A 27,467-nucleotide genomic window follows, 5' to 3' on the forward strand; every position below is an offset into this window, starting at 1 on the left:
GACACGCTGACGAGCATGAACAACTTGGCGCTTGTGCTGGACAGGCAGGGCAAGTACGAAGAGGCGGAGGCGATGCACAGACAGACGCTGGCGCGGAGGGAGAAGGCGTTAGGGTATAAGCATCCAGACACGCTGGGTAGCGTATACCGTCTTGCCAGCCATCTTGCATATCAGCATTGCTATAACGAAGCCCTTGCGCTGTACAATAGAGCATGCGCTGGGTACCAAGCCGTCCTTGGGAAAGATCATCCAACCACTCGTATGTGTCGCCAGCATTACGTCAACGCGCTCGCATTGCAGGAGAAGAGTGAGCTTACCATTTCTTTTATGATGGCAGATGGCAGCGCGCGTGCACGCATAGGCAAAGTGCCAAAGCTGCTACGCGGATTAGCAAAGATAGGCATTAGAAGTTCAAAGTCCTCTGCGAGACAAGGATAAAAGATCCTGTAAAGAAATTTCAACGCGGCTGCGGGACTGTATATATGCCTCTACCTTTAACCTTTACTACTATCCGCTCCAAAAACAGGCGTGCGTGGAGTCTAGTGCGGTGTGTGTGTGTGCATATATTCGAGCACGCGCGAGTCATGCTCAGCCTGAGCCGCTAGCCGGGTGGCTCTATCTAAGTCACGCTCGCGAGACAAGGGTATGGGATCAGCGCTGACAGAATACCGCTAAGCTCTTTGAGGCATTTTCGTAGCGTTACAATTTGCAGGTAGCGCGCGCCATAGTTATTAATCCTGCTCTATAAGTTAGAGCAATAGAGTTGTACAACAGCGCTATAATCTATAATACTATAGTGCCTCGCTTTGGATATACTCTTTATACGCCTTTGTATAGATTAATAGACTCTTAGATATATGCGTTAAACCTTCGGTGTCACGAGAGCAACGAGTAGAGACGTCTGTGTCACGAGAGCAACGAGCAAGATGTCTGAGGCCCAGGTAGGCTAGATCAATATACTGCGTTTGGTATCTACGTGTAGGTACAAGACGTTGGATAAGGAGAAAAGGTCCTCTCCCCCCTATCCAGCGTGAATCTATCTTCTCGCTTCGTCGCACGCCCTTGCCAAGGGTGGTTAGCGCCATGTTTTGACCAATCAGCTAGCAGACAGGCCACCCGTCTAATAATCTATTGGCTGACTGCCAGCGCGCGACATCTCTAAGATGTACTGCTGCCAGCAGTATATCCATGCTTGTCAGGTAGCCTGGGGCTACCGTGACACTCCGCTGCAGATGAATTTATTCTGATGAGGAGAACTGCCGGCATGCCGGCACGCAGGTTTTCCGCCACACATGGAGGGATAGTAGTAGGGCATAGGCTAGATTGTAAGTTTATAGTAGAGACCTAAGCCCCCAACACATTCTAAGGTCTTAAGATATTCCGGAAGTAGGGTTATGGTTTTGATCCGTCGACGCGGTCTTGAATAATCAGAATATGATAGTCATTACTATAGTGTCCTTGACCCTATGCTATAATATGTAAGGATACAATACTTCTATGATGATCTTGTAAGGGGCTAGGCCCTGATAGCAACACACGATGATGGTGCCCAGAATACTGGTCCTAAGAGGAGCATGAGAACAGGGATTGATTGCTAATGAGCTATCAAGAGGGAGCGATCAAGCTATATAGGCAGAGGCAGAAGAGGATTGGCATGTTTGGGCCGAATACTGATAGGGATCTTCAGGGGCAGAAGTTACAGGTTCTGGGGCGGAATCACATGACTGACAGCTGCGGGTATCACGCAGCGCGTGTATGGGCCCAGCCCATTACAGATCTTAGTGAGGCTGCGTTCCGTCCTTAATCCTTAAAATCTGCCAGTCCAGACCCGCCCATCATCTTCTCGAAATTTGCCACCCACTCGCAACCAATTACATAACTTCCCCAATTGTTGAGCTACTGATTGCCTTAAGTGCAAACGCCGTTGTAGCGCCACGATTGCCGAGCTTCACCCCTGTGGATCCATATCTATAGATCCAACCCGGCTCCCAGCTGCCGTCCTCAAGCTGCATTGCCAGTAGCGCCTCCCGATCCACACTGCACTCTACGCCCAAGTAGGTGCAAGCTATGATTCGCATCGCAAGGTCCAAGGCATTGCCATTTTTCGCAACGCGCTCTTTCAGCCGTGAGCCCAGCAATGGGCGAAGCGTACACTGCAGATTTGTGTCCGTCGCTGCAGACTGTAGCAGCCGTGTGAAGAAGCCCAGACAGCAGTCGGCTGATGGGTAGTAACGCGTGCCATCCAAATAGCTCCGTCGCTCAATCACATCGCGAACATACTGGTATGTGTGGGGAAATTCGTGCCCGCGGCCGAAGCGGTAAAAGCAGGCGAGTATGTTGGCATTGACAACGGCATCGATGCGCGGACGCTCCTTGTCAAAATATGTCTTTGAATAATTAGCAAGTCAACAAATGATGCGGATGTCGGTGCACACACCAGAAAGGACCCATCAGGCATGACGTATTCTGCCATCCGATCCAGAATTGAGGTGACCTCCTCAGGCTGGGGAGGAGGAAGCACTGCCAGAGCTAAGGAAGTAGTGTCAAGATCATCAGGGAAGATTCCCCCCGGCACGAGCGTGGCAGGTCCTAAATTTCATGATGCGTCAGATCATGAGAATATAAATATCCCGATGCCGAAGATCAGCTTACCCGAGAAGAAATTCCATGTACCTTTTGAGTAGGGCCCGAAGTGAACGATATCTCTGTTCAAGATTAAATTACCATAAGACCATGAGAACTCGAGGTTTCCGCATCGGAACGGTACTTACGAGTTTTGAGTTGTCTCGACAATCAGCAACTTCGCAAAGTTGTCGCCAACACATACACCACTGTCTGTCACTGACTCGAAATCACATCCGCTCCGGTGCAGCCATTCATAACCTCTAACGATTGGTCCAAATAGCTGATCTTTTAGCGTGTCGGTCGTCTTGTCATCAAAAACAAGGCCCCTTATCCCTATGTTCCTCGCTGCGCGCACATTTTCCACTCTGTCGTCTACAAACAAAACTTCCTCAGCCCTCAAGTCAATCTCCATCAGCACCTCGCGATAAAAGTCCAGCTCCGGCTTCCGCCTCCCATGTTCACCGGATGTGAATATATCGTCGAAAAGCTCCAAGTCTATCTTGTCCCCGAGAGTAGCAAAGTCTTCCTTTGCAATGTTCGACATTGCATACACTTTGATCGGCCGTTGCCTCCGCAGGTCCTTGATGAAGGAGACAAGTTCAGCATCGGGCTTCAAGGATGCACGGGCCTGGTCGAAGGCCTCACAAACTTGACAGACGTCTACCCGGAACTGTTGGGCCACACTTTCGTAGCAGGCCGCTTGTGTTATGCGGCCACACTCGTAGTCACACCAAGGGGTCGAGTTGAGGATCTTCTTCATCATGCCTGGAGAAATTTCGGTCTTCGTTGTGCGCGACCACTGAAAGAAGACGTCGCCTAGATCGAAGATAACGGCAATGATAGGGACGTAGGGCAGCATGATGAACGCTTCAAAGGAGAGGTCTGACAAACTTGATTCATCAGAAGTAGGGGAAACTTAGATGATATAGGCAATGCGGCGTCATAATTCTATCATCGTTCGTGCATCCACTCTACCTGTTCAATAGCTTTTGTTACTACCCAGCTTCAACCTGCGCATTTAGTGAGAGTAGGCACCATGTATGAATAGATTTCTCAGACCGTAATGCACAAATCGTATATAGTAAGCCCTCAGCTCACGAATATTCCCTTACATAGTTGATGATAAATCGGACCATCGCACCAATCGGTTGAAGTACAGCCGGAAATGGGTGAAGGCCAAGGCGCTTTGCAGGCGGTCAGGGCTTAGCCATGCTGACTGTTGCTGGATCAGGGCCATAGAGTCCACAAAGTGCATTAAAGAGGGCCAAAAATAGAACTGGTCGTTTGTAGGCACAGTAGAGACCGTCGAAACAAACGAGTTTCACCCGGAGCGATGTTTGCGCAAAATCATCTGGTCAATGACTCCAGCTGGAAGGCGTGTTTGCTGACAGCTCCTGAATTTTACAATGTATCAGCACACTGGTGACTACGATTTTTCTGGTTGTGATGGAATAGAGGATAGACAAATTACGTGTTGCTGTTATCAACTACGCCTCAACAATGCGAGATGGCCACCAGCCATCACTGTGTCGCCTGGCTTCACCAGCAATTTCTCAACCTTCAACTTCCCAGCCTTTGTTGCTGGCTCCGGTGGCTTGACTGAGATCTCGAGCTTCATCGCTTCTAGAATCACAATCTGGACTAGATCAGCATAAGATAGGTTTAGCCGTCGCGCTGTTTGCTTACTACCGTCTCTTCGCCTGCTTCGTCCCCTTCTTTTGCCTCGACCTTCCACACATTCGCATCGACGGGCGCTTCCACACTGACGATATTCGGGTCATCTAGTAGTTTCTCCACGGTACCTTCATCGATCTGACTTTCCGCTTTCTCTTTCCGCCAGCGCTCCAAGCTCTCGTTCTCTGCCTTTGTCATCTCTTCTTGTGCCATGGCCTGCTTTGCTCTGATCTTCTTTACCTCTTCCATGGTCTGCTCGATTAACTTGTTGTGTTCGGCCATATCGAACTCAATCTCGTCATACTCCCAAGCATACTTACCGGCCCTGAACTTGCCGAGCAGAACATCAAGCTCCTGCTCACTTACCTGATAGAATGTGAGGATGTCGAAGTCGCGGAAGATCCATGGCCGTTCGGTGAAGCCAGGTTTGTAAGAATAGTAGTCCCAGCACGGCACTGTACGACCGGTCATTTGATATCCACCTGGCGAATCGACAGGGTAGATTGACATGCAGCTACCCGCCCAACCGACTGTTCCCTCGGGCGTGAACACGCGGCTCGGGTTCATCTTGGGTGCGGAAATACGCTGCCGTGGATCCACAGGTAGTGAGACCGTGTTGCCACAAAAGAAGCCGACAACGACGGCCATAAACTGGCCACTGAGATAGATGTCTTTGAGTTGCTGCGGTGTGAATGCGTTGTTCTTTGCCACGAACGCCAGATTATCGGGCAGATACGGGGCATGTGGGCGTTGATTAGTCATGTAGCGCTGAGTCGCTTCGTCTTGGAGTTTCGATTCGAACGAGATCGGGAGCTTAAAGATGCGGGTTGGTACTTTAGTAGAGCGCAAGTCGCCCAATTTCGATTCCACGTCTTTAAGATAGGCGACAAGATCCGACCGGGGAAGCTTGGCACCATTGTAATAGACCAGTAATGTGGTGCAGCAGCCAACGGTGTTGAGCAGGTTTAGTTTGATATCATCAGGAGTCGCCTCTGAATTCAAAGTGTTTTCCAGGGCAGTGACACGGCACCTGTGGTTCAGGTCGAAGGACTCATCACCATACTCGACGAGAATATGGTCATCGCCACCTTGACGATAGCGAACTCTGGGCGTCGTGACGTCGGCTTCTTTTTCCCAGATTACAGCCTTTCCTATTTCACCCTCGTGGAAGCTGATATGGTTGTTTTGCAGGCTCTCTATGCCCTTGAAACCATTGTTGGCCTCGATAGCTTTGGCAACCGAGTCAAGGAAGTCATCGTTCCGCTTCCTTTTCTTGAGCGCATCCTGTAATCCGAACCGGACATACTTGACAGTGTTTCCTGCTTTGATCTGCCCAAGCTTCCACCAGTCCGCCTTGATCACAGTCGTACTACTGGTGAAGCCGCCAAAGTTGGGACAATCCACAGGAAAGATACACGGATCATCGCCGGTCCAATTTAATGTGCCCAGTGGGTAGCCATACTCAATGAGATTGCTTGGGTGGGCGCCTCCTTCGCCACCATCGGCGCGCGCCCACTTTGGCACAGGTCCGATGAGGCGGATGCCACTGCGCGACGCATTGTGAGAAACCTTCCACTTCGTGTCGTAAATGGTTTTGATGAACTCAGGTGCGAAATAGCCTTCATCATGTGGCCCAACCATAGCCGATATTTCCCAATCGTTTCTGTAGCTCATGCGAAGATGTTCTGGTAGAGACATACACACGAAGTGTTCAGGGATATAATCTGAGATCTGCAATAGATCGCCCCGTGCGAGCGCTCGTCCCTGATAGCCACCTATAGCAACGAGCGGAGAGGTCGACTTGGAGCCGAAGTAGCTTGCAACGGAAGGGAAGCCGCCGTACACAGCTAGGTATGAGCGACATCCACCGCCCGTCGTTTTGCCGATCTTGAGTCTGGCTCCTGCTTCGATCTTGACGCTAGTCCACATGGGAAACTCGTTGTCGTCTAAGGATGCTTCCATGGGCGCACCGCATAGAGCCACAATAGCGGGGGTTACGAAACGTAGTTCGGGACCGCTCAGGGTAATCTCGAGACCCTCCTTTCCACGTGGATTCCCAACAAGAAGATTGGCAATCTGAAATGCCATTGGATCCATGGGTCCGGAGTGCGGTATACCTTTGCCCACTGTCGGCCTTCCAGGGAGGTCTTGTATGAGGGTGTAGGCACCAGCAGAAATTACATCGATCGCGTGAGGAGCGTAATTGAAGTCCCGAAGGAAACTGGTCATGGTGTTGCCCGCGCGGAAGCGTGGATCCTCCACAATGTTGGCCAAAAACTCGAGGTTCGTGGGTGGCCCACAGATGGCCGATTGAGTGAGGAGTTCGTGCATTCCCGTGATAGCGTCATCACGAGATGGGCGATAGACCATGGCCTTTGCTATGAGAGGGTCGTAGTTGGGCGTGATGCGAGAACCGGTGAAGACCCAGGTGTCAACGCGACTGCCAGATACGGTCTTCCACTCAACTTTCTGGAGCAGACCTGGGGAGGGCGCATAGTCCTTCAGCGGATTTTCTGCGTACACACGAGCCTCGATTGCGGAACCAGACGGTCCAGCTGGTTGCATCTGCTTGAGTGTGGTGCCGTCGAGCCCGTTCTGGCCTGTCAACTGCGCATCTGCCTGCCTCAGCATGAGCTCCACCAGGTCAACATCATAGCAAAGCTCAGTGATTCCATGCTCGACCTGAAGTCGTGTGTTCATCTCTAAGAAGAAAAAGTCACCAGACTTGTCATCTACCAGGTATTCAATAGTTCCAGCCGACCCGTACTTGATTGACTCGGCCAGGCGTACAGCTGCATCGCCCAACTTCGCTCGTAGATCGGGCCGTTTCTCTACGAACGGGCTCGGACATTCCTCGATGACCTTCTGGTGCCGTCTTTGTATCGAACATTCGCGCTCGCCAAAGTGGATCGCCTGGCCCTGGCCGTTCCCAAAAACTTGCACTTCGATGTGGTGACTTGCAGGGTAGAAAGCCTCGATAAAAACGCCAGGGTTCTTGAATAGAGTCTTGCCTCGCGACTGTACCATTCGAAAACCCTCGCGTACTTCTTCCACCTTGTTGCAGGTGATAAGGCCCATGCCACCGCCGCCACCGGTCGCCTTAAGCATCACAGGAAACTTAATTCGCTCCGCTTCTTTGATCGCCGCATCTTCATCTTCGACTAGACCTTTGGTGCCTGGCACGATCGGAACGTTTGCTTCCTCGGCTAGCGCTCTGGCTGTGTGCTTGATCCCGAATGCCTCAATTGACTCGGGTGTTGGTCCTACCCATGCAATGCCAGCATCACCAACCAGTCGCGCAAAGTGCGCATTTTCCGACAAGAATCCGTATCCAGGAATGATGGCGTCTGCGCCTTTCTCCTTCGCTATTCGCAAGATCGACTCTTCCTCTGTGTAAGCCGTCGCATTGCTCCCCGGCAGCAAGACTGCTTCATCAGCATCACGAACGTGCTGCGATGCGGCATCGGCTTCTGAATAGATTGCGATAGTTCTGATGTTGAGCTTCCTGGCTGTCTTGCAGATGCGGACCTGCAATGTTGATGATGATGATGTCAGCGTATCTTATCGATAGTGACGGCTTCCGACGGGCTTCCGACGGGCTTCCATGTCCCTCGCGAGTTCACCTACCGCAATTTCGCCCCGGTTGGCGATGAGGAGTGTCTTGAGTTTTTCCATCATGACCCCGAGCTCAATAGGATAGTCTCTGTACGGTCTTGTGTGCAGGTACGCGTAAAGGCACGGAGGCGTTAAGGGCGCATGGTAAACCCCGCCTAATGCTGATTCCCCTATCTTTCGTCGTGACCCCGCTGCACTCCTCCCGCAATTGGTCCTCCAGTCCTCCTCGGCTCCATGAAATCGACGTCATGATAGCAGGGCGGAGTGGGGATCAGGATCTTCGTCAATTGTTCATCATGGCGGGCTAAGGGAATTCATTGTGTATTTTCTACCCACGACGCAAACTCACAATGCCGGCAATCAAGCACCCAGTCAAAATCAACGTGGATCTGGGCGAGGGTTATGGAAACTTTAAATGTGGTCCAGATGATGAGTTGATACCGCTTATCGACCATGCAAACATTGCTTGTGGCTTTCATGCTGGGTATGCTGTCTAACAACCCGTACCAGTAGCTATACTAAGAAGCACAGTGACCCCTTGATCATGCACCAGACCGTCTTGGCGTGCAAGAAGCACAATATCGCTGTGGGTGCGCATCCTGGCTTGCCAGACATTCAAGGTTTCGGACGCCGCGAAATTAAGATGTCTCCCGAGGAGCTTACGGCCGCCATACGATACCAAGTCGGAGCCCTCAAAGCGTTCCTAGACGCTGAGGATGTACCGCTTCATCACGTGAAACCACACGGTGTATTATACGGGATGATGTACCGGGACAAGGAGGTGTGCCGCGCGGTGTATGCTGGAGTACCCAAGGGCATGACTGTGTTCGGGCTTGCTGGCACGCTACACGAAGAAGTTGCAAAAGAGATGGGCTTGCCATTTGTCGCGGAGCTATATGGCGACGTGAAATACAACAATGACAATACGCTTGTCATTGACAGGAAGAAGAAGTAGGTGGCGTGGATACAATAACAGCACAGTGCTGACCAAGTCTAGACCATGGCATCCTGATGAGACGAAAAGACACGTACGAAGTCAAGTAGAGGATGCAACTGTAATTACAGTCACGGGCGAGGAGCTGCAGCTGCCAGTGGGCGACTACGAGGTCTCGCTATGCTGTCATTCGGACTCGCCTGGCGCACTGGACATCGTAAAAGCAGCGCGCGAGATCGTCGACCAATTCAACACGAGCCACTTCCCAAAGAAGTGAGGATTTCAGGTATGCGCCGAGCCGAGCCGTTTCTATATCTATGGTCTGCATATACAACACCCTCCAATTACCTCAGTACTCCTACCTACACTTAGTCTTTCTGTACCTAATGATACGACTATGTGTCGTCTACTTCGCCTTTGCGTGAGCGACCTTGAATCCCCCTGGCATGAGATCTGTATAGATCCTGTTGGGATCGTATCGATCTCTGATAGCCTGGAGCTTCCTAACGTTTTCATTTCCGTAGCTTTCGAAGACACCTTGACCCTTGTTGGCGTCATTCAGATAGATGTAACGGGCCATGAGGTCCTTCTCCTTGAGTTGCGCCTCAATCTTCGCATTCACGTCTTCGAGAAACTTGGTGATCTGAGGGTCATCCTCGGCGTTGCTCCAGGATATGCTTTCTTCAACCCAAAATGCAGGTTCTTGGTCGACATTCTGCGGGCTACCTTCCGACATCCTTGCCATCGTCCGAGTGACCGCGTTGTAGGCAAGACCGCAGAAAAATCCAGTTATTCGATTCGCGAGGTCTCTCTCCTTTAGCAGGTCGAACCAGTTATCATGTATGATGTCCATCGCCTCGCGAGTTGCCTTTGCCGGGACAACGCGGAACCTTTGTCGAAAGCCATAGCCGGGACCGCCTTCCTCGAACGCGAACTTCGTCAGACGGCTGTATTCGGCAAGTGATTGTGGCTTCAATGTGGAGCTATCGTTGACAGACTTAATACTTCCATTAAAGAACTTGGTCGCTGGACCATGCGATGGGGCGACGGAACCGTTAAAGAGGAGTGTCGCTTCATAGCTCGGCACTGTAAAGTTCGGTCCCCACCGGGCCACGGGTGTGATGGCAAATGCCGGATCTACATCGCCATGGAGGGTGTAATCAAGCAGGGCATCGAGGTACACATCTTTTGTCTCCTCAGATTCTTCGTATGTCGCCTCAGCACGGAGGGTTTGCTGGAGTGGAAAGGTTTGGAGGTCGAAGCGAGTAACAAGGGCGAATGAATTGCCTCCGCCTTGCAGTGCCCAATATAAGTCGGCATGATCGCCGTCCGCGGTGATAGTGGCAACGGTACCATTCGCAAGTACAACCTGTGCTCGTCAGCAAGTTATCTGGATTTCTATTAGGTGTCTTACTTCGTACGCTTTTATCTTGCCGTTTGAAGACGCAAGACCGTGAGCGTAGCTGAAGTATGAAATGCCACCACCTAGGAGAAGACCCGGAACACCGACGGGAGGGAGTCTTCCGCCAACAACAGTCAAATTAGATCCGTCCATGAATTCGAAGACATCGCCCCATCGGAAAGCTGGACCAATTGACATCGTTTGCTTGTCCTCTGACAATGCAAGGATGTTCAGATTCGTGCTTGAAATCTGCACTCCAGTGGAGTTGATATTGGCTGCGTCAGAGATAGGCATATGGCCGCCACCACGCATGGCAAATAACGTAGACGTTTTCACCATAGCTTTGACGGCATATGATAAGTCGTCGGCATTTCGAGGGACGAAAACACATGCTGGGTTGGTCCACGATGATGCATCCCATGACACTGAATGTGGGTGAGCAATGGCAATTCGTGGAGATGGAATGAGTATACCAACCCTTTGTCTCCTTCTCGTAACCCTGATCCTCGGGAAGGAAGGTCAAGTTTGCGAATTGGGCTTTGAGGGTATTACAGACATGGGACGGATTGGCAAATTTGATGTGTTCCGCAGCGCAGTTGCCTTCTTTGCCTTTGATGGTGGCGGATGCCAAAGGGAGGAGACCGAGAAGAAGAGCCGTATACATGGTTGTCGTGTGTGCCTCCTAAAGGAAAGGGATAACGAATGGAAACCCAGGACAGATGGATGATCAATTTCGCGATTTTTACACTTTAAGTACTTAATAGCTGCCCGTGGAGTAGTATGTACGGGCGCATTAGTTAAGAGCCGTAATTATGGTAGACTGTTAAAGGCTAGGTTCCACATCATGGCGTGTGGCTGGGCTAGATGGATCGACAGGGGATGTAGGCTTCTTCGGGAGGCTAGGAAATAAGTCTCACTCAATGCCAGACATTGCATGTGTTTCCTTGACCGTTGATGTGGCTGTGATCAGAATGCAATCTCTCCGGATGCTCCCGCTCGTATCCGTGTTCGCACTCGTACTCGTTCTCGCACTCTCATTCGCTCTACACATGAGTACACTCTTAGCGCTTGATGTGGCCAATGAATGCATTCAATTCTTGACAGTTTGTCCCAGTTAGGTTCAGTTTCGTACGGCGAAATTTTTGAAACGAGCCGCTACTGATCATAAACTATCGACCAACGCAAACATACTGAATCAGAGCTAGAGCGGCGGATCCCAATGAGGAAGACGTCGCCCTGGTTTAAGTCGCCCATTGAAATGTTTTCTCCGCCAACCTCTTGTTCACCGTGTAGAGACAACACCCACTGCCTGTAGAAGATATTGTTTGGCATTGTAGATTTCGGGAATCCCAATTTCGAGCGTATGGTCGAGCTACTGATTTTGTTCGCTACCCTTGTTCGAATTAAGGATGGCGCAAATAATGGCATTGCCTCTTCTACATAGATAGATGGACATGGCGTCCCTACTGTATCGTAATCTTCTTTGTTCTCTGTCCTGCGTCGTGCGCCCGACCAAGTGCGTCACGCCTAGGATATTCTGGCATATACGCTGCACCCATGAACCTATAAAACGAACCATCCGTGGAGAACACGAACGGGATACTGCTTCCTTCAAGAACACCTTTTACGTCACCAGGAGACATACTCTCCGGATCAAGACCTATTTGATTGTACTCTGTCAGGAAGAGCCTCCTGCCTCGTAGCATTTTTGAAGGTGAATAGTCATGATATTCATTGGCCTCCTCGTCTGATTCGAGGCTTGGATCACTGTTTTTCACGATACGTAGACTTTCAGACACGATGCTGAGAAGTCTTCTGTACGCTTGTTGCTCTTTCTCATGCATATTGTCGTCTATGCCATGAACCTTTCGTTCGAGAACCCTTTCGAGATTACGCGAGCCGTGCAATTGACATAGACTGCCATCTTTTCGCTTGTAGGTCCTGGCGTGCATAGCGTCGCATAGCCTCACATTCAGCCAGGCCCTGTCAACGTCGCTAGTATCGCTCCCCATGGAAGTTGAGAGCTCAGCCCAAAATTCTAACACCTTGAAGGCACTCAGATGGTTTTTTTTTTTTTTTTTTTTTTTTTTTTGAAATCAAATCGAAACCCGATCCTGATTTGACACCGTCAATGAACGCGCATTTTATAGACAGGGCCTTTTGGTCCAGATCCACCATCCCAACGCAATGCGTCTGCGAGTCGAGATGCTCGTTTTTGATATCCTCTGCAAGACTCTCATTCCACTTAGGTACCCACGACGAAACCTCGAGACCGAACAGGTTATCAAGCGAAGCACCATGATGGATCGAACTCAGCAATTGCGCCGTGCCGCCTCGCGTCGCAATACCTTGCGCGATTTGGAAGTATAGATCGCCGACGGAGATGGAGTAGTCTGGCTCAACGCTTCTGACGAAATCATTCCATGGATTGTCGTTGTACGGTAGCGCAAGAATGCCATACAAACGGTCGCGATCATCCATGCACCGCCTACTGCGCACCCACTGTAGCATACCAAAAATGTCGAAGCCATCCTGCTTGGATTGGTATGCGTGAACCTTAGAGACCCACGTAAAGGCGCCTTGGTACATATTTTCAAATCGAGATTCGAGTAGGTGGCACCAAATACCGTAGAACTGATCCATACTGATGTGCTCCGAGCCCAGAAACAAGGTGGTATTTGGATTGAGGAATGCCTCTTGGATCACCCATATACGCTTGAAGTAGTCGAATTTGGAGAGCTCGCTGAGGGACGATACTGTCGTTGCTGCTGCGAAGAGCTGGAGATTTAGGAATAAATAAACAGTTGCTTGCCGTTATAGTGCCTTGCTATAAACGGTGCAAGAAAATGCGTTTGGATACGACGAAGCTGAGATATCGTGCTCCACTAGGACTGCCCCAAATCCCAGACGACTAAGTTCATACACGCATCATACACATTGGTATATTACTCCTCATGTATATTGCTCCTCACGAATGCCAACACAGCGCAGCATATACGCGGATTCTGCAACTGAAATTGACCACATTTCCACAGTTATACACAACCCAAACCCGATTCCATACACATTTCCATATTCATACACTCATCTTCATTGCAATGCCCGCATGCGGCTTATACCCCACAACCTCAAACTCCTCGGCCTTCCACTCATCAATACTGCACCCAACCTCCTTATGTATCTTTAGCGTCGGAAAGTCCCTCGGCTCCCTCTCCAGCTGGACCTTCAACGCGTCGACGTGGTCGACGTACACGTGCGCATCGCCCATCGTATGCGTAAAAGTCCCGGGCGTGAGATCGCACGCGTGAGCCAGCATGTGGGTTAGCAGCGCATAGCTCGCGATGTTGAAGGGGACGCCAAGCCCCATGTCGCAGCTCCGCTGGTAAAGGATACTGTGCAGCACGCCCCTCTTCCTCTCCTCACCCTCTTTCGCCTGCGGAAACGACACGTAGAATTGCGCAAACATGTGGCAAGGCGGGAGCGCCATCTTCTTCAGGTCCGCGGGGTTCCACGCGCTGAGTATGATGCGGCGGTCATATGGCTTGTTCTTCAGCTTATCAATGACCTCCGCCAGCTGGTCGACGCCCTGGCCGGTATAGTCTACATCGTGTCCCTTGTACTCGGCGCCAAAGTGCCGCCATTGGAAGCCATACACGGGCCCGAGATCGCCTTCCTCGTGGTGCGAGAGCCCCACGCTGTCGAGGTACTCGCGGCTGCCGTTACCGTCCCAGATCTTGATGCCGGCGTCTGAGAGGGGCTTCGAGTATGTGCTGCCTGCGACAAACCAGAGGAGTTCGGCTACGACGGCGCGCAGGAAGACGCGCTTTGTGGTGAGGAGGGGGAGGATGAGCTCGGGCGGTTGTGAGGGGTCGGTGGTGGGGCGGGAGAGGGCGAATTTCATCTGTGCCGGCGCGAAGATGGAGTATGTGCCGGTGCCGGTGCGGTCGGGCCGGTGCTCGCCATCTTGGAGGATATCGCGGATCAGGCTCAGGTACTGGTATTCTTCGTGCGCGTGGTGAGGTTGTGTGCTCGAGGTGCCATTTGTGGACGATTCCTTAGTGGCGTCTGGGGCGGGAGAAGACGAGATCACAGTTTCTATGGCGGAAGGCGACATGTTGGCTATGTGTGGGCGAAGCGGAAAGGGAGAGGAGCATCTGGAGGTTGCACGACAATTAGTCGCGCTACGCGTCACAGCTGGAAAGCGCGACTGCGCGACTGCGCGACTGGCAGGTGGGGCCCGCCGGAGCGCGAACAGTGAGCTAACTCGATTGGTCCTCACCGCTAAACATCGAAGCAACAACACGCCACATACAGGCAACATGGCCGAAGAGCGAGCGGCGCATCACTTGCTGAATGTACTGGAGGAGCGAGGTCTAGATGCGAATCTAGATCTCGACAATGTGCTTCTCGCGTTCGAAGACGACGACATCAAGAGGGAGGCTGCGGCGTGGGTCGAAGAATATTTGCACGAGGATACGCTGCTGACAAAGGAAGAGCTGGAACTGTGAGTGTATAAATATCAGTGCAGGTACCAATAATGACACTCTCTAGGTACCAGACTCTGAAGAAAAAGGGCATCTTGCACCAGTATGAAGCCGAAGAGGAACCTGTCCGTCCCATCTTAGACCATGAGCTCGCTTCGGCGATAGACTCGTTGCAAACATCGACTGCAGCGATCGAAGAGCAGTGCAAAGTGCTTGAAGCCCAGAAAGAGGCGCTCATGAAGTTGAAGGCTCTCGATAAGCCAAACTTTCATGTTGAGCATGAACGCAACGAAAGGAGACGCAAAGAAAATCAAGAGAAAGCTAGACTTGGCGTATCTGTATGTGTATTTGGGAAGTTCTTGTTTGACGTGCTGAGTGTTCCAGGTCAACGATGTGTCCACAACGATCAACGAACAGCTCGCTGATACCCAGCGCGACATTGACGCCGAAAAAGCTACGCTAAGAAGCTATCTCACAGAGCGACTCGCCTCAGACGATCAAATACTGAGCCGTTTACCGGCCATCGTCTCTAAGATTGTGACTGAACCTGAAGTCAGCGAGGATGAAAAGTCCATTGAGCAATGGTGCAAAGCCATCATCTCGTATCGCACAGCAGAGATTAAAGCCAAAGTAGACGCTGTGTACCTCAGCAGCTTGACAGACTATTCCCCTAGAGATCTCCCTGTTGCATCCGAAGAAGAGCTTGGAGGGCGAAAGGCAGCTCTCAAGGCAGAGCTTGAAGATCTGCACACTGAGATCGCCTCAGTGGCCGAAATGGTGGTCGACCATGAGCTGCGCAAGCCAATGATGGACATGCAAGAGCGGAAGGAGCAGGATGCCACTCAGGCCCGCAGTGCCTGGCTCAACTATGTGGTCACCACCTTGGACTACATGGCCAAGCGCCTTGATACGGTTACAGACTACACCAAAAACATCGACGAGTTTCAGGAAGCAGTAGCACATATCAACCAAGCTGCTGCGAAACGCATGCAGGACACGAGCAAAGAAGTGGCAAGGCCAGAGATACGGCGAGCGAAATCCAGTCGCAACTCCATCTTCTCACCCGCGCTGAAATTGAAGCCGACTAAAGCGCTCGACTTACCGGTAGCTCTCCAAGATGCCCTTCGACACACGAGTATCTCGTTCAATCAGGATAGCATTGAGAGTCTGCAGGAATCGCTAGCCAAGACTCAGATTGAACGATCGAAAAAGCTACAGGGTCACTACGATTCAGATTCGAGCTCGACGCAAGCCGTACTCGCCGAAAGGCTCAGCAAAGCAGATGCTGATTTGCGATTGATATTTGGCCCACTGTACAAGCACACTCCGTTCCAGCAAGTGCGCCTGACCGACGCAAAGCTGGAGAGGGAGCTAGGGAAAATGGATCGAGAGTTAAACGATGCCAGCGAGCAGCTACTGAATGCCGAGGCCAACGGACTAAGCTTGAGCGATCCAAAGGTGAGGGCATTCATTGCGAAGCACGGGAGATGAATCGCCCTCTGTACATGTAGAAGTATAGATAATACCAGCTGCGCTGTACAAGTGTAGCGGCTTGTGATACTGCCTCGGCTGTGTTGTCGTTGCACCCCGTATGCAACTCTCCGAATCAAGTTTACGAAGTTCCTCATGCGGTTAGGGCCGTCTCCCAGCCCCCAAGTTTAGCTGACAACAACAGCTGCATCTCCACCACAACACCACCGCCAGCGTCCCTTAGCGTGCGCGGCATGCTGCGACACGATACGCGAAGCTTCACAAGCTACCATTCCCAGCATTGAGCCTGCTCAGGCCGCCCCTTGCCCACCGACTACCTGCCGCCCTCGCATTGGCAAGCTGACCGCGAGTCGACACCACAATGGCCCGAGGAAACGACATGGGCAAGCTGCTGTCCGCCGGCGGTGCTGCGGCAGCGCTTGGAGGTGCCTACAAGCTTGGAGAGTTCCTGTACAAGGCGAAGCGTCTGCGCGACGTCGGCCCCGCGAACGCTGTCTACGTCCGCTTGATTGGCCGTGTCCGATCGGTGAGGAGCCCGTTCACCGCGCGCCCGTGTCGCAGTTGCTAACAGTCTGTTCTTCCACAGGATCTCGATGAAGTGCGCCGCCTACTCGCCGTCAAAGAAGTCCACGACGCGCTCGAGGCGAACCCGGAGAAGGCCAAGTGGGTGTACGGTTGCATGCGCGATGTGCGCGGCGCCCTGGAGAACATCACGCCGCACACGGAGCGCGTGGGAGCCGACATCGAGGAGGGCCGTCGCGTTGGACTGCGCCACCGCGTGTACTGGCTGCTCAGCGAGAAGGAGAAGCTCGAGAACAGGGAGAAGGAGGTTTCGGTTGCACACGCCAGTTTGACCGAAGTCATCGGCTACCTCACGGGGCTGGAACCGGAGGGCACCAAGAAATCCCACGACAAGCACGGCAAGCACGAGAAGCACGACCGCCACGACCGCCACGACGCGCACCACGATGTGCATGTGGACAAGCACGTGGATATCGACATCGATGTGAGGCACGAGGGTCCGCACAGGCACGAGAGGGAGGTCTGGGTCGAGCGTGACGACCGTGGCCCGAGGAGGGTCATCGAGGAGCGTGAGGAGTGGATCGAGCGCGACACTATCCGCCGTGGGCCTCGCAGAGTCGAGGAGCACATTGTCGAGCATGAGCACCGCGGCCCCGGCCACTACGACGTGCGCGAGACGTTGGTCGACGAGCATGGCCGCCCCAGCCGCTACGACGAGCGCGAAGTCTACGTCGAGCAAGGTCGGGATCCCCGTCACGAGTCTCACTACGCGGCCTACCACCAGGATCACCGACACGACGACCGCCGCGTCGAGCGTGGCCTGCATGTTGAGCGCGATCCCCGCGACCCGCGCCACGTAGAGGCGCGCTACTACGAGCGCGGCCCCGACCGGTATGAAGAGAAGCGTTACGAGGAGCGCCGCTTCAGCGAGCCGCTGGGGCGCCGCCCGGAGTCCTTCGAGGACCGCCTCCCCGAGCGCGACACCTGGATGCAGAGCGAGAGCCGCCGGCCTGCGCCCGGCCAGTACAGCCGCTACAACGACTACGCTGAGTACGGGGCGCCGCAGCCCAGCGGCGCAGCGAACTACCGACGTAAGTTCGAGGGCGATCCTGGCTTTGGCGACGAAGAGCTGCTGAATCGTGACATCCAAATAGTGCCGCCGAACCCGGAGTATGAGCGCGAGGTAAGTCACTCAATGACTGTTGCCAAGGACATCCGCTGAAGCGAGCAGGTCTGGGTCGAGGAGAAGGAGGACTATCGCTATGACGAGTACGGCAATAGACTGCCCGACCGCTACTTCCCCAACCTGCCCCGCAACCGCCTGTAAATGAAGTAGGAACGCAAAATTGTCTTTGGCGGAAGCATTGTCTATGTTTCTCGTGCTTATATTGGATTTCGCGTATGTAGCAGCGAGGCTTCCCCAGCCCTGTTTCCATGTAGTTATCGACCCTTTCACCTGTCTGTCTTCAGACGTTTTGCATTTGTGCTTCTGAGCTGAGCAGTGTGCCGTGGGGATGGGGCCTGCTGGTCCCACTACACCGCCGACTCAACAACCCTCACCCCATCCACGGTACCGGCCATCGTCCGCTAAGCAACAAACTCTGCACCATGTCCACCGCGCACTTTGCTTGCTTGCACGACCTGCAAACCGCTGGTGCAAACCGCTACCCTAGACTTCACCCCAAATACACCCAAGCTGTCCTGGCTCCCATCATAGTTTTGCATATCTCTTGATTCCCTTGGAACATATCACCGGCGGTGGAACCTCACCGAACAATGGCACCTCCCGCACGCCAGCAGCCTTCGCGGCTAAGGAGGCTTTGGGCTGCGGCTGGAACAAGGGAGTGGACTGGTAAGTTGAGCTTGTGGTGCAGACGACCCAGCCACTTCTTTCGTTGACGTCTACTCATGCAAAACGAAAAGACGTCTTGACTAATGAAGTGCAGGCCTAGCGAGATTTGCGCCGCATCTTCAACTAGTGAATTTGCTGCTCGCGGCGACGCAGCTTGCGCTGGGGTGCTACATTCTGGGCAGTTTGCTAGAGTATGGGAAATGGGTGAGTAGTCTCACCTCGCCTCTGACGGGTTTCCGGGTGCAATGGCATCCATAGACTCACGAGCGACATCTTCAGACCGAAACTTGCTACTCCCCCTTCGCGTACGACGTCGACTACGAACCCCACACCTTCTGTCCCCCTTTCACCATGTACACGCAAGACAACCAGTTCACGGGCGCTCACAAACAATGGGTCGGAAACTTCAGCGCACTCGACTCCAAAGGGTACTCCATCCCCCTTTGCATGGTTCTTCCCCACCCCAACACCGCCAAATCTCCCTGAAACAGAGACCAGCTCTTGTACTGATGGAACATAGATATGCCGTCGTCTACGCCCTCATTCTCCCCCTCTCAACCCTCTTCATGGCCGTCGCTGCTGCCTCCGTGCACTTCTTCCCTCGCGTCTCGCTGAGTCTAAGGATGGCGCTGTACATCGGCGCGTGGCAGGCCTTCGATATCGTGCTCTACCTGTACTTCACCGGATCAATGCTAACTGTCGACTGGCCCTTCCAACAAAAGGGGTTCGTGGAAGGAAGCATGTGTTTCGTGCACGAAGACCGAGGCGCGGCGATCGGCAAGCTGGGGCTCGCGAGAGAAGGGTCGTTGAGTGCGCGGAGGGCCGTTGCGATAGCCGCCGGGTGTGTGTGAGTTCACCTTCGTTGATGATATGCGGTCGGTTTGCGAGGTGCCAGATGGCTAATGGGTAGCTTTAGCGCGGCGTTCTACCTCCTCCTCACCATCCTGTCTATCTTCCAGACGTACAGGCGAGTTCGCAAAGCGCAGCATAGGCGTGCTGCGGACGTAAGGCTGCAGGACCTACAGGCGAGTGGGACGCGCCGACAAGGCGGTGGTGTTGACGAGAGCGATGCCGCAGCTACGCCGTTGCCGGCATGTCCTTTACAGTCTCAGAGGAGTGTCAGTACGGAAACTTGGGTCCGTGAGAACGATGCGTTTACGGGGGACGGGGAGGATCTGGGGGAGCCGGTGAGGGCGAGGGATATGGTGTAGTCGGTTGAAGAAGGTAGGACAGAGAGTACCTTGTCTGAGGAGAACTTGGGCAGGCTGCGGGATTGGTGGGTACGGCTGCGTGACCAGTTGACTGGGCAAGGTTTGGTTCATAACGAGTATAGATATTAGTTGTGCTTAGAACTGGGTTGCCAAGGCCTCATTACACAACGTAAATTCACGCATATGCTCCTGCAAATCTTCCTCCCAGGCATATATTCTGACCTATGAATTCAGGAAAAAGCTCCAAAGCCACCTCATATCTGTGTCTGGCCGTTTACCGGAAGGCCAGCCCTCTCATAGCCTCACCATACATACACTCCTGCCCAATGTCTCGGCCCCAACCCACCGAAACGGGAGTACGCAGCACTTAAACCCCCTTCCCCTGCTCTCCTCACACCCTCACTCGCGAACGTCCCTCTCAAGCGCTCGTGCAAACCACGCATTTAGTACCTCATCGGTCGGCGTAGCAGGCGTCCACATCGTTGCGGTAATCCTGAATGTAGACGTACCGCATCCTCCAGCAGCTGTTCCACTACCTTCATCGACGGATGACACACCACGCACCCTTTCGCTAAGTTTGCGAGGAAGGAGAATAATAGGGGAATGTATGCCTGCTGACTGGCGGTACTGGTGCAGTTCGTACCTTTACTACACCCGTGCGCTGACATGGATTTCGGTTCCGGCGCGAACCTAGAGCCTTGCCTCTCCGGCAGCACGAAGCGAGCCGCTGTGACCTCCGTGAACTCTATACGAGTAGGGAAAATTGCACCTGTAGTTGCAGTACGCTGGGGCCCAATAACAGCCATCGCATTCATGGTCTGGTCTCAACGTTCGAGATTTACATGCGAAACGCTCACTCTCACCTTCCCCAGCACATTGTTCGCCGCATCGACGACCTTGTCTACCCCATCACCAACCATGTCTTTCACATTATCAACTAGCTCTCTGCCATCGTGTAGCCAGACTCCTAGCTTCGCAGCGACAGTATCGTGAAAGGCGTCGAGGACGGCTAGCCTATCCTTCAGATCCCGCAACTTGCTGTAAGCGGGCAGGACTTTGGAGAAGAACACATAGATGAGGAATGCGGCGATGAAAAGGAGGAGAACTGATATTATGATGTACTTCGCTGTCCTGCGTTTAGTCCCGCCGACAAAGGAAAAGGCCCTTCGAACTAAAGAGGTACGTGGTGTACGTTCTTCGTGTGGCAAAGGCTCGTAAGAGGAAAGAGGGTGTTGCGCTCGAGTAGTGTTTGCGTGAGGCGCGGGTGGAGGTGGTGGCTGGAGGGGAGCCGCAGCCTCTGAGCTATGGATATGTATGTTGTGCGCTGTAGCGAATTCATGCGCTTTTTCGTCGCTCAGACTCACATCGCTGAATTGTGCTTCGTGACTTCCGCCCATTGGGTCCTCGCTGTGCACACGTTCTGAGTCACATGACGTATGGCCTCCGTCGTGGCCGTTCAAGTACTCGGTAAAACGCGACCGCACACCCTCCTCATCCATTGGCGACACCGGCGGAGTCGAAGCCAGCGCCTCGCTCCGCCTCTTCGACCTCCCTCCGTCGCGCAAGTAATCGGGCGTCTGGCTCCCGTTTCTCTGTTGCCTCAGCCACTTTCGAAGCGCTTCTGCTTCTCTGAAGGGCCCGGATATCTCGCTGTAGTGGACTACTTTGCTGCCTTGTGATGTGGCGGAGGCTGAGGTGTTTGTGCGGTGGATGGGGAGAGGGTAGCGAGGGCTGGGCGGGGATTGGATCTGGACAGTGTAAGGCCTTGGGCTGTCTTGATGGGCGGTGCGGTTGTAACCGTGGGAGGGGTGTTTGGTCGGGGGTGCCAGATAGGCATGAGTGGGAAGCTGCAGGAGTGTACCAGTTCAGTGCTGCCGCGTGCGGTAGTAAGTAGAAGAGATGCTGCAGAGTGCTTGCAGAAGGGCAAATGAGAAAGTGTTGAAGGTGAAGCTTCGACGAGGTGTAGTATTAATATTGCAAGAAAATGGTCTACGCGGCGTAAGGGCAATCAGGTCAGCCACGCCCACGTCACATCTACCCTCCCCAAGTCATGGTCTGCCAGCCTATCGAACATGGTCGGGCTGACATCGATGTCGGTGGGTTGACACCCCGTGCCTAGCCCTCGTTAGTCAACCACTCTGATCCACTTTGCAAGGAGGACTCACAGCGATCCACGACAGTCAAGTCAACGCTGACTGTCTTTCCGTCCTCTCTTCTTCGTCTCGCTCGGATCTTCTTTCCACAGAGGGGGTTTTGGTTGGGATCGCTGCCGATCTGCACCGCGTCAAAGGTGAAGTGCGACACGGCGACAATGGGGGAGTCGTCGTTGCTTTCGATCCCGCAGGCCCCGAGGGCGGGGTTGTAGTATGTCAAGTCGCCGGTGAAGGTCTGGGAATTACTGGGCAGGGGCAGGTTTTGGTCTCTGCAAGTGCAAGAGTCAGTCACTGCAGGCGATGGAAACATATGCCAAAGACTCACTTGTGCTTGTTGCCCAGTCCTACACCCAGGCCTACGGCAAGCGCAATGACGGCAAGCAATGCTCCGAGAAGAACCAGGAGGAAGGTGCGACGCTTGAGGCCGACGTAGCGCTTGTACGGGGGCAGCACGCGGTCGAAGCGGTCTGCAATGGCCCAGCGCGTGCTTGCCGATCCGAGATGCAGTCTCTTTCTGGTCGCGGTTCCCTCCTCTGGCAATTCCCAGTCCGGTGCATTGAACGAGCTCCCTTGGGCCCCATGCACTGGCTCCGGGACCTTCACTTCCTCGGCTCCGGTGGCCATTGCGGCGCGTGCTAGGTAGTGCGCGGTGAGTCGCGGTACGGTGAACTATGTATGTACGAAAAAGTATTATGAACAAAGAGCGGGGTATCACAGAATAGAAACTAGAGCATGGCGTAAAGAGCGGCAGCGTCAGGCAACGCTTGGGCGGGGGGCAATTGCGGTGCGAATGCGACGGGGAGGAGTGAAGTGGAGCGTGGAGGAACATGTGGGTCACAGCTTGGGGAAAGGGGCGTGCGCGGCCGCTGATGGTTCGGCGATGGCTGCAGGACAAACGCCGAGGCCTACCCGAGATAATCAACCCAGCGTCCTGTGCAACGTGATAGACTTGCTCGAGACCTTCACCTTCACCAACCAGACCGAACCCTCACGCGACCCCCTGGAACCCGCTCAGTCTCGTCACAGCCACCCGGCTGCCCACCGTAGCTTTGCCTCGAGAGTGAAGATCCCGATCACAGGTGGCCGCCCACCGCCACCACTCGGCATCCGGCCTGTTCCTACACAAATCCCCACCATGGCGGAACAAACGCTCAACATACCGCAAATCATCGTCTTCATCGCCGTCACCGTCCTGATTGTGCGATGGTTCCTCAAGCCCTCGGGTGCAGGCCAACCCTCGTCCGCCAGCAACCGCGCCGCACGACTCAACCCCGCGCAAATCGACCACCTCGTGCAGATGTTCCCGCAGCTCGACCGACGCACTGTCGCCTGGAACCTGAACAGGACGGGTGGAAATGCGCAGGCGATTACCGAGACGCTTCTTGCGGGGGGAACGTTGCAGCAGGTAAGGACCTGAGCTGCAGAAAGCTGTTGAAGCGTCGCTAATGCGTGAGGGCAGCCTCCGACGTCCTTCCAGATCCCGCCCTCGAGAACCGCTACACCCTCCGCCGGCCAGCGCCAAGCACCCCGCCAGCCCGCGAAGCCCGCGCAGCCAGACCTCATCACCCGCTACAACCTCGCTTCTAAGCTCGGGCAAGCCGCCGAGTCGAGTGCGGTGGAGACGCCCAAGGGGAAGGCGTGGTCGCAGGATAAGAATGAGCGGCAGGCAAATCTGCAGCGGAGGAGAGAAGAGATGATTCTTGCTGCGCGGCGGAAACTGGAGGAGAAGGCAAAGGCAGAGCAGAAGTCGGCATGAGGCCAAGAGACATTGACATGTGCTTGCGAGCTCGAAACAGCATGGACAACGCTCAGGGGGTAGTTCGATAGAGCAGAGCTGGCCAGATGAAGGATGTGTCGAGTGAGTGCATATCCCCAGCAGCACAATGAGCCTGAAACTGAACCTAATCGCTGAGGAAGCGATCCCAATGACAATCTATCGTGTTCTAGGATGGCTTAGCATACCCTATCTATTTGCTCAATCATAGATAGTGTCCATTCTCAAGACTACCTATGGTAACCGCTACTAAGCTCGACAATCCGACTAGGTGGTTTTGCTTCATCTGAGACTAGCCCTGGTATCACCGCATACTTCAGACTCCACAATTCACTGCAGAACACGCACGGCCTCGCAGCATGCACTCCATCACACCACATCTCACGTCGCACACGCTCACCTAGTTCGGCCCGACAGCAACCATAGTTCACGCCAACGTCAGCACCAACCAATCACCACCATTTCCTACCACTAGCCCCCAGAAGCATACACGCGCGGGAACCTTTTGTATGCAGGGCGCTCTTCCCGCGGCAACTCCGCATCCCTCCCGCGGGACCGCTTCTCCTCACCTTCGCGTGCGCCATTGCGTCTGAATGCGACACCACGCCAATGATGTTGGAAGTAGGATGCTCGTCACGCAGACCCTGATATAGAAGTCGGAGACGTGGCGAATGGCACTGCAGCGGATGCGCGGTCGTCAGCTGAGACTGAGGGGGGCAGCGTCCCTGTGGCATGGTAGAGCCGATGAGGGGAGGTGTATGCGGAGGGCCGGATCAGTGGAAGAGAGCATAAGTAGGCACGCGACACCGCGTCTTGAGGAGTTTATTTCTTATACATCAAACCAATTGCACTTGAAGTAATACAACAGTGCAGTTCACACATCCTCTGTGGCGCAGTACTAATCCTACACGTGCTACCCACCTTCACGCTGTACCTGTGGCACTGTACCCATCACTTCGGTCTTCTCAGGCCCACATCCTATACACCTATCCACTTCTCCATCTCACTCCTCACCATGCCCGCCACAACACGCACCCTCGAGACCATGATCCTGCAAGCGCACCGCGCAAAGGGCATCCGGTACCCGACCTCCTCCCAGAAGCAATCTTTCAAGACCTGGTACTCGTACGCGCTGCGGCGGGGCGGGGCCGGGAATGTAGAAGCAAAAGGCTTGCGCGAGTATGGCAGGCAGGCGAGGGACCTCACGCCGAGCGGGAGGACGTATATGTAGACGTGTAAGGGGTGAGTTTGTGATGGTTTGAAGGGGATTGGGACGAGTGCTGACTGGTGTTAGGGAACATGCAAGATTGTGTACGGCTCGTGTTGAGCGCGGGGACCATTCAAGATGTAGCATTGGCGCAGGCGTTTAGGGCTTGTTCGGCATGACTTTGACACTGGAGGTTTGGGTATCCACAAAGATTGAGATGTCTCCAGTGAACCAAATGTACTAAGATGATTCGATGCCTGTATGATGACGACGCTGCCTCGCACCCACCAATGTTGACTGTGGATATATGAACTGTGCCTACATTGACTTTTGTCCTTCAACATTCGCCTTTTCCCTTGATGCTTAGTGCGGCGAGTCTATGAAACAAGCACGTACACAATAGTCCCCTCTCTGCAATCACACAAGAGGTCTAGACTTACCGGGTTCGGGGGTTCGGCCTTCCTAACAAGTGCATCTGGTAGTCCTCCGCTACCGAATAGCCATACCCTGCAGCCGAGTCACCTCTGCGATCGAATAGTCACCCTCACATCCGATAGACCATCATGCCCCTCCACATACCCTGATATGTCATCCGCGGATGTTTCTTTTTGCTCTTCCATCTACCAGTCCCAACGATCAGCGCGCAACTCCTCAAGAAGTCAAATTGTCGGATTTGCCTGGTTCGACACGCACAGGCCCTCCTTTTAATCCCAGGCAAGTCGCTCCAGCACGTCGGTCTTTCTTGAATACCACTCTCAGGATCACCACACTCAGGTGCACTCTACACCTCCCCGTTCGGCGTCGTGCCCAAGATTCTTCATCTGCTCGAGATGCTCTTCGAGCACCTTGCGCTCGATATCCCAGCCTATGCGCATCCTGAGTGACCAAACAATCGTAAGAGAAGCATGATATGAACTTGTGGATAGACTTCGAATAGATATGCTCGCTCCATATTCGAGCCCTGGAGCAGGGGCGATCCAATGTCGTCTGGTTCTTTGGGCCTTGCCGACGCCCGACTTTGGCGATCAGGGGCTTTGTGCCTTCGGACTACATAGATTCATGGTTCTGGACTAATTTGCGGAAACCTCGCTAGGTATTCCAGTCTCTCTGGGGTCAGGAGGCGCTGCCTAGGATGAGCTCTAGGCTGCTGTGTTTTTTTATATTGTTGTGTGGTGTCTGCATTGTTGCGAAATTACTGTTAGTAGCAGAGACGGGTACAATGGAGCGGATCAACACAATAAAACAGGCAACACGGAAGGCAGTGTATGTGGAGGATGGTCCGCACCGTGGTTTCTTCCCCATTAACTCTTAAGCAAGCTCCCTCCCATCATAAACTCAGTATCTATCAACAAGTCCACGACTATTATCATCTCAGCACCCGGTTATCAATTTTACCTCCGGAAACCACATCGTCAACTGACCGAAGCGCACTGATCTACCTCCAGAAATCTTTCTTGCTTAGTTTTTCTACCAATGGCTCCTCCAAATGAAGCCATTTTCCACAAAGATCAGATGCATGTTATGTGAAGCTATCCTATGGCATGTGCGATTTGCGGCGAGAGCCTTAACTAAGAGAGCACTTTCAGAAACACGCACGCTCCCATCCGCCTGCAAGCGTGCCGCCATGTGTTCGGAATGAGTTGCATCGTTGACTGGACGAACACAACATCTCAGGCTAATCATGACAAGTGTCCTATCTGCCCCAAAAGGTCCTTTATCAAGGAAGAACTACAGCCTTCATCAAGCGGCACTGACAGGTTGAATAGGGCTCGGTACAACTCCCGCCACCATATCGTGGAGCCGCGCAACGGGTATAGAGGCAACCCACGCTACGCTGCGAGGGCAGAGATGATTAGCGAGAACGTGGAGTTGTCTCGCCCGGGAGAGAGAGAGGGGGGGGCGGGGGGGCATGGGGTGCAAGTTAATCCATGCTTCATCGAAATCTCCATGTCCCGTCATGCCTCACGCTGCAAGATCTTAGCCCCAGCTTGGGAGCTTAACACACCTCGAATGGACCCACGTTCCTTCGACGCGTCATCCCAGCAACGAGCTCCACGCCATGAGAACGTGCATCCGTCTCGTGCGTGTAATGTACCTCAATGCAACGCAGGCCGCACTCAGCCACCTCCATCCAGGATCTGCAACGTGTCTCAGGAAAACCGAGGCTACGGTCTCCCTGCGCCGCCTGTTTACCACACGACAGCGCCATCAACGCGCGATATCGTGTATGTTGATGCTCGTCGCAAACCAAGCCTCATTTCGCGCAGCCAAGGACCATCGCCGCCACTGGAAGAGTACGAACGTTATCGTGCAGGCGGAAATACGCGCTCGGGGTCGAGCACCGAGGATATCTGGACAGCTTCGGATGAAATGAGAGTATTGGGGCCTGAATGGTACCAGGCTCTATCTCTGGGGTTCTGCATGGACACTGTACTCTGTGCTTGCGCTTGTTCCATTGTGGTTCCGGAATGGATGCAGGTGTACTGTGCATTGATCAATCCCAGGCGTGGTAATCACGGTTAA

At 53.6% G+C, this 27,467-nt stretch overlaps 15 protein-coding genes across 15 annotated transcripts in view; 9 read left to right on the forward strand and 6 right to left on the reverse strand.

The window, feature by feature from the left end:
* The window catches only part of CC84DRAFT_1207310 (uncharacterized protein), a gene marked incomplete at both ends in the record, with an annotated part of 3,434 nt that extends 2,996 nt beyond the window's left edge, over positions 1-438 (forward strand). Inside the window, one exon of the mRNA XM_018182092.1 lies at positions 45-438. Within this exon, the coding sequence (XP_018034490.1) occupies positions 45-438 (394 nt within the window). The remainder of the gene's footprint in view (positions 1-44) is intronic.
* Positions 439-1,871: 1,433 nt separating this feature from the next.
* Positions 1,872-3,484, reverse strand: CC84DRAFT_1095093 (HAD-like protein; the record flags this gene model as incomplete). Its single annotated transcript, XM_018174599.1, has 4 exons — positions 1,872-2,387; positions 2,438-2,589; positions 2,653-2,705; positions 2,772-3,484. 4 exons carry the CDS (start codon positions 3,482-3,484, stop codon positions 1,872-1,874), a joined length of 1,434 nt encoding a protein of 477 aa, XP_018034491.1.
* Positions 3,485-4,108: 624 nt separating this feature from the next.
* Positions 4,109-7,974, reverse strand: CC84DRAFT_1095308 (uncharacterized protein; the record flags this gene model as incomplete). The annotated part of the gene is made up of 3 exons (XM_018174611.1): positions 4,109-4,261; positions 4,312-7,859; positions 7,923-7,974. 3 exons carry the CDS (start codon positions 7,972-7,974, stop codon positions 4,109-4,111), a joined length of 3,753 nt encoding a protein of 1,250 aa, XP_018034492.1.
* CC84DRAFT_888811 (LamB/YcsF) lies at positions 7,837-9,190 on the forward strand. Its single transcript, XM_018187802.1, has 3 exons — positions 7,837-8,398; positions 8,446-8,865; positions 8,912-9,190. The coding sequence occupies exons 1-3, from the start codon at positions 8,265-8,267 to the stop codon at positions 9,123-9,125; spliced, it is 768 nt and encodes a 255-aa protein (XP_018034493.1). The 5' UTR covers positions 7,837-8,264; the 3' UTR covers positions 9,126-9,190.
* CC84DRAFT_1150051 (FAD-binding domain-containing protein) lies at positions 9,046-11,194 on the reverse strand. The gene is made up of 3 exons (XM_018176688.1): positions 10,728-11,194; positions 10,263-10,675; positions 9,046-10,217 (listed from the first exon to the last, which is right to left on the reverse strand). Exons 1-3 carry the CDS (start codon positions 10,912-10,914, stop codon positions 9,255-9,257), a joined length of 1,563 nt encoding a protein of 520 aa, XP_018034494.1. The 5' UTR covers positions 10,915-11,194; the 3' UTR covers positions 9,046-9,254.
* A 2,003-nt stretch (positions 11,195-13,197) lies between these two features.
* On the reverse strand, positions 13,198-14,413 carry CC84DRAFT_1166235 (thymidylate synthase). Its single transcript, XM_018178904.1, has one exon. It carries the CDS (start codon positions 14,362-14,364, stop codon positions 13,327-13,329), a length of 1,038 nt encoding a protein of 345 aa, XP_018034495.1. The 5' UTR covers positions 14,365-14,413; the 3' UTR covers positions 13,198-13,326.
* Positions 14,414-14,550: 137 nt separating this feature from the next.
* CC84DRAFT_1261125 (uncharacterized protein) lies at positions 14,551-16,337 on the forward strand. The gene is made up of 3 exons (XM_018185036.1): positions 14,551-14,754; positions 14,802-15,072; positions 15,119-16,337. Exons 1-3 carry the CDS (start codon positions 14,570-14,572, stop codon positions 16,223-16,225), a joined length of 1,563 nt encoding a protein of 520 aa, XP_018034496.1. The 5' UTR covers positions 14,551-14,569; the 3' UTR covers positions 16,226-16,337.
* A 91-nt stretch (positions 16,338-16,428) lies between these two features.
* On the forward strand, positions 16,429-18,208 carry CC84DRAFT_1166238 (uncharacterized protein). Its single transcript, XM_018178905.1, has 4 exons — positions 16,429-16,751; positions 16,812-17,838; positions 17,902-17,930; positions 17,979-18,208. The coding sequence occupies exons 1-4, from the start codon at positions 16,587-16,589 to the stop codon at positions 18,072-18,074; spliced, it is 1,317 nt and encodes a 438-aa protein (XP_018034497.1). The 5' UTR covers positions 16,429-16,586; the 3' UTR covers positions 18,075-18,208.
* Positions 18,209-19,170: 962 nt separating this feature from the next.
* CC84DRAFT_1166239 (uncharacterized protein) lies at positions 19,171-19,678 on the forward strand. Its single transcript, XM_018178906.1, has one exon. It carries the CDS (start codon positions 19,223-19,225, stop codon positions 19,448-19,450), a length of 228 nt encoding a protein of 75 aa, XP_018034498.1. The 5' UTR covers positions 19,171-19,222; the 3' UTR covers positions 19,451-19,678.
* An 891-nt stretch (positions 19,679-20,569) lies between these two features.
* Positions 20,570-21,398, reverse strand: CC84DRAFT_888893 (uncharacterized protein). The gene has a single exon (XM_018187804.1). It carries the CDS (start codon positions 21,307-21,309, stop codon positions 20,635-20,637), a length of 675 nt encoding a protein of 224 aa, XP_018034499.1. The 5' UTR covers positions 21,310-21,398; the 3' UTR covers positions 20,570-20,634.
* Positions 21,399-21,814, forward strand: CC84DRAFT_888892 (uncharacterized protein). Its single transcript, XM_018187803.1, has one exon. The coding sequence runs from the start codon at positions 21,489-21,491 to the stop codon at positions 21,702-21,704; it is 216 nt and encodes a 71-aa protein (XP_018034500.1). The 5' UTR covers positions 21,399-21,488; the 3' UTR covers positions 21,705-21,814.
* Positions 21,760-22,774, reverse strand: CC84DRAFT_1166240 (uncharacterized protein; the record flags this gene model as incomplete). The annotated part of the gene is made up of 3 exons (XM_018178907.1): positions 22,289-22,774; positions 21,976-22,232; positions 21,760-21,925 (listed from the first exon to the last, which is right to left on the reverse strand). Coding segments are annotated over exons 1-3 (658 nt in total), but the record flags the coding sequence as incomplete, so codon positions are not given.
* A 324-nt stretch (positions 22,775-23,098) lies between these two features.
* Positions 23,099-23,719, forward strand: CC84DRAFT_1096050 (uncharacterized protein; the record flags this gene model as incomplete). The annotated part of the gene is made up of 2 exons (XM_018174645.1): positions 23,099-23,368; positions 23,423-23,719. 2 exons carry the CDS (start codon positions 23,099-23,101, stop codon positions 23,717-23,719), a joined length of 567 nt encoding a protein of 188 aa, XP_018034502.1.
* An 852-nt stretch (positions 23,720-24,571) lies between these two features.
* On the forward strand, positions 24,572-25,229 carry CC84DRAFT_1166242 (uncharacterized protein). Its single transcript, XM_018178908.1, has 2 exons — positions 24,572-24,979; positions 25,032-25,229. Exon 1 carries the CDS (start codon positions 24,753-24,755, stop codon positions 24,966-24,968), a length of 216 nt encoding a protein of 71 aa, XP_018034503.1. The 5' UTR covers positions 24,572-24,752; the 3' UTR covers positions 24,969-24,979; positions 25,032-25,229.
* A 1,254-nt stretch (positions 25,230-26,483) lies between these two features.
* CC84DRAFT_1207317 (uncharacterized protein) lies at positions 26,484-27,467 on the forward strand (the record flags this gene model as incomplete). Its single annotated transcript, XM_018182093.1, has 1 exon — positions 26,484-27,467. Exon 1 carries the CDS (start codon positions 26,580-26,582, stop codon positions 27,465-27,467), a length of 888 nt encoding a protein of 295 aa, XP_018034504.1. The 5' UTR covers positions 26,484-26,579.

This window comes from Paraphaeosphaeria sporulosa, assembly GCF_001642045.1.
Source record: "Paraphaeosphaeria sporulosa strain AP3s5-JAC2a unplaced genomic scaffold CC84scaffold_7, whole genome shotgun sequence".
NCBI lineage: Eukaryota > Fungi > Ascomycota > Dothideomycetes > Pleosporales > Didymosphaeriaceae > Paraphaeosphaeria > Paraphaeosphaeria sporulosa.